Genomic DNA, 1,624 nt, shown 5'->3' on the forward strand with positions numbered 1-1,624 from the left:
ATGAGCTACGGCCGCCCGCCGCCCGATGTGGAGGGCATGACGTCCCTCAAGGTGGACAACCTGACCTACCGCACCTCCCCGGACACCCTGCGGAGGGTCTTTGAGAAATACGGCCGCGTGGGCGACGTCTACATCCCCCGGGACCGCTACACCAAGGAGAGCCGCGGGTTCGCCTTCGTGCGCTTCCACGACAAGCGGGACGCGGAGGACGCGATGGACGCGATGGACGGGGCGGTGCTGGACGGCCGGGAGCTCCGCGTGCAGATGGCCCGCTACGGCCGCCCGCCCGACTCGCACCACAGCCGCCGCGGGCCGCCGCCCCGCCGGTACAGCAGCAGCGGCTACGGCCGCCGCAGCCGCAGGTGAGCGCCGCGGAACGGGCAACGGAGTTTGGGCAGTAAAGGAGACGAACCTCAGCTGTGCGCCTGTGCAGTGGGAGCCGTTTGTTTTCGTGTTGGTTGCCTAGAGAGGTAGCGAGGTCTCTGTCAGTGAATGGTAGGGACACAGAATTGAGCCATGCGCTCTAGGCCGATCCTGCTTAAGCAGGGAGGTTGGACCGGGTGACCCACTGTTGCCTCTTCCAACCGGAGCGATTCTGGGATTCTGTGTCCTTTTCCCAGTGAGTTTCGCGGTGAGGCTGGGAAGAGGAACTGGGGGTTTACTAGCACAGACACGTGGGGTTCCCTCGGAGTGGAAGAGTTTCGCCCTGTAGTAGGTTTAGCCCCCGGCCACTCACTCTGAACAATGGCGCCCTCGTAACTCTGATTTTCTTGCCCACGTGCGTCCTGTTCCGCCTTCCCTGTCCCGCAGCACTCGCTCCAGTCCGTGCGTCACCCCTGAGCAACTTCTAACGCGCCTTTTTTTTTTTTTTTTTTTTTTTTTTTTTTTTTTTTTTTTTTTTTTTTTTTTTTTTTTTCCTCCTGGTGTGTTTTAGCCCTAGAAGACGCCGTCGCAGCCGATCTAGAAGCAGGAGCCGCTCTAGGTCCCGCAGTCGGTCCCGCTACAGTCGATCCAAATCCCGGTCTCGCACACGCTCTCGGTCTCGCTCCACCTCCAAGTCCAGATCTGCCAGGAGATCCAAGTCAAAGTCCTCATCTGTCTCCAGATCCCGATCCAGGTCAAGATCCCGGTCCAGATCTAGAAGCCCTCCCCCTGCCTCAAAGAGGGAATCCAACTCTAGATCCAGGTCTAAGAGCCCTCCTAAGTCTCCGGAAGAAGAAGGAGCTGTATCCTCCTAGGAACATGGTAATGTACCTCGGGGTCAGCACAGGATGCATGTTACTTTATTAGATCACTTAGGTGGGGTGTTGGGTAGTTCTTGGAGCATTAATAGCCTGAACCAAGTGAATCCTAGTGGGGCACATTGTTAGTTGTTGGTTTTGGTTTTTTTTTTCTTGAGCAGTGATTTTTTTGGTTATTGATTTAGGGAAATAATTACTGAAGGGTTTTCTACGGAGAAATTTTTTTTTAAACAGAGAAAATGTTTTATTGCAAGATTAATGCCTTGGTTTTAATAAAATATTGTATGAGACGCAACCTATGATGAAAATGACTATTTCTTACTGTATTTATCCAACATCTGCATTTTCCCCTTTAAAGCTGCGGTCTCCTGTTTGCTAAAAGA

At 53.7% G+C, this 1,624-nt stretch overlaps 1 protein-coding gene across 5 annotated transcripts in view; it reads left to right on the plus strand.

Moving 5' to 3' along the window:
- Positions 1 to 1,624, plus strand: part of SRSF2 (serine and arginine rich splicing factor 2) — a 3,412-nt gene continuing 1,788 nt past the window's right edge. For 2 of the 5 annotated variants that reach the window (XR_011683330.1, XM_071452546.1), the window contains exons 1-2: positions 1 to 362; positions 935 to 1,624. The exon at positions 935 to 1,624 is cut by the window's right edge. Coding sequence is in view for 3 of the 5 variants with exons in the window: in XM_071452546.1 (XP_071308647.1) it covers positions 1 to 362; positions 935 to 1,238 (666 nt within the window). In the remaining 2 variants the exon portion in view is untranslated. The remainder of the gene's footprint in view (positions 363 to 934) is intronic. The other 3 variants (XR_011683331.1, XM_071452548.1, XM_071452547.1) reach the window with 2 other exon arrangements.

This window comes from Agelaius tricolor, unplaced genomic scaffold (genome assembly GCF_023055355.1).
Source record: "Agelaius tricolor isolate 1412-34295 unplaced genomic scaffold, bAgeTri1.0.p SCAF_35, whole genome shotgun sequence".
NCBI classification, from domain to species: Eukaryota; Metazoa; Chordata; class Aves; order Passeriformes; family Icteridae; genus Agelaius; species Agelaius tricolor.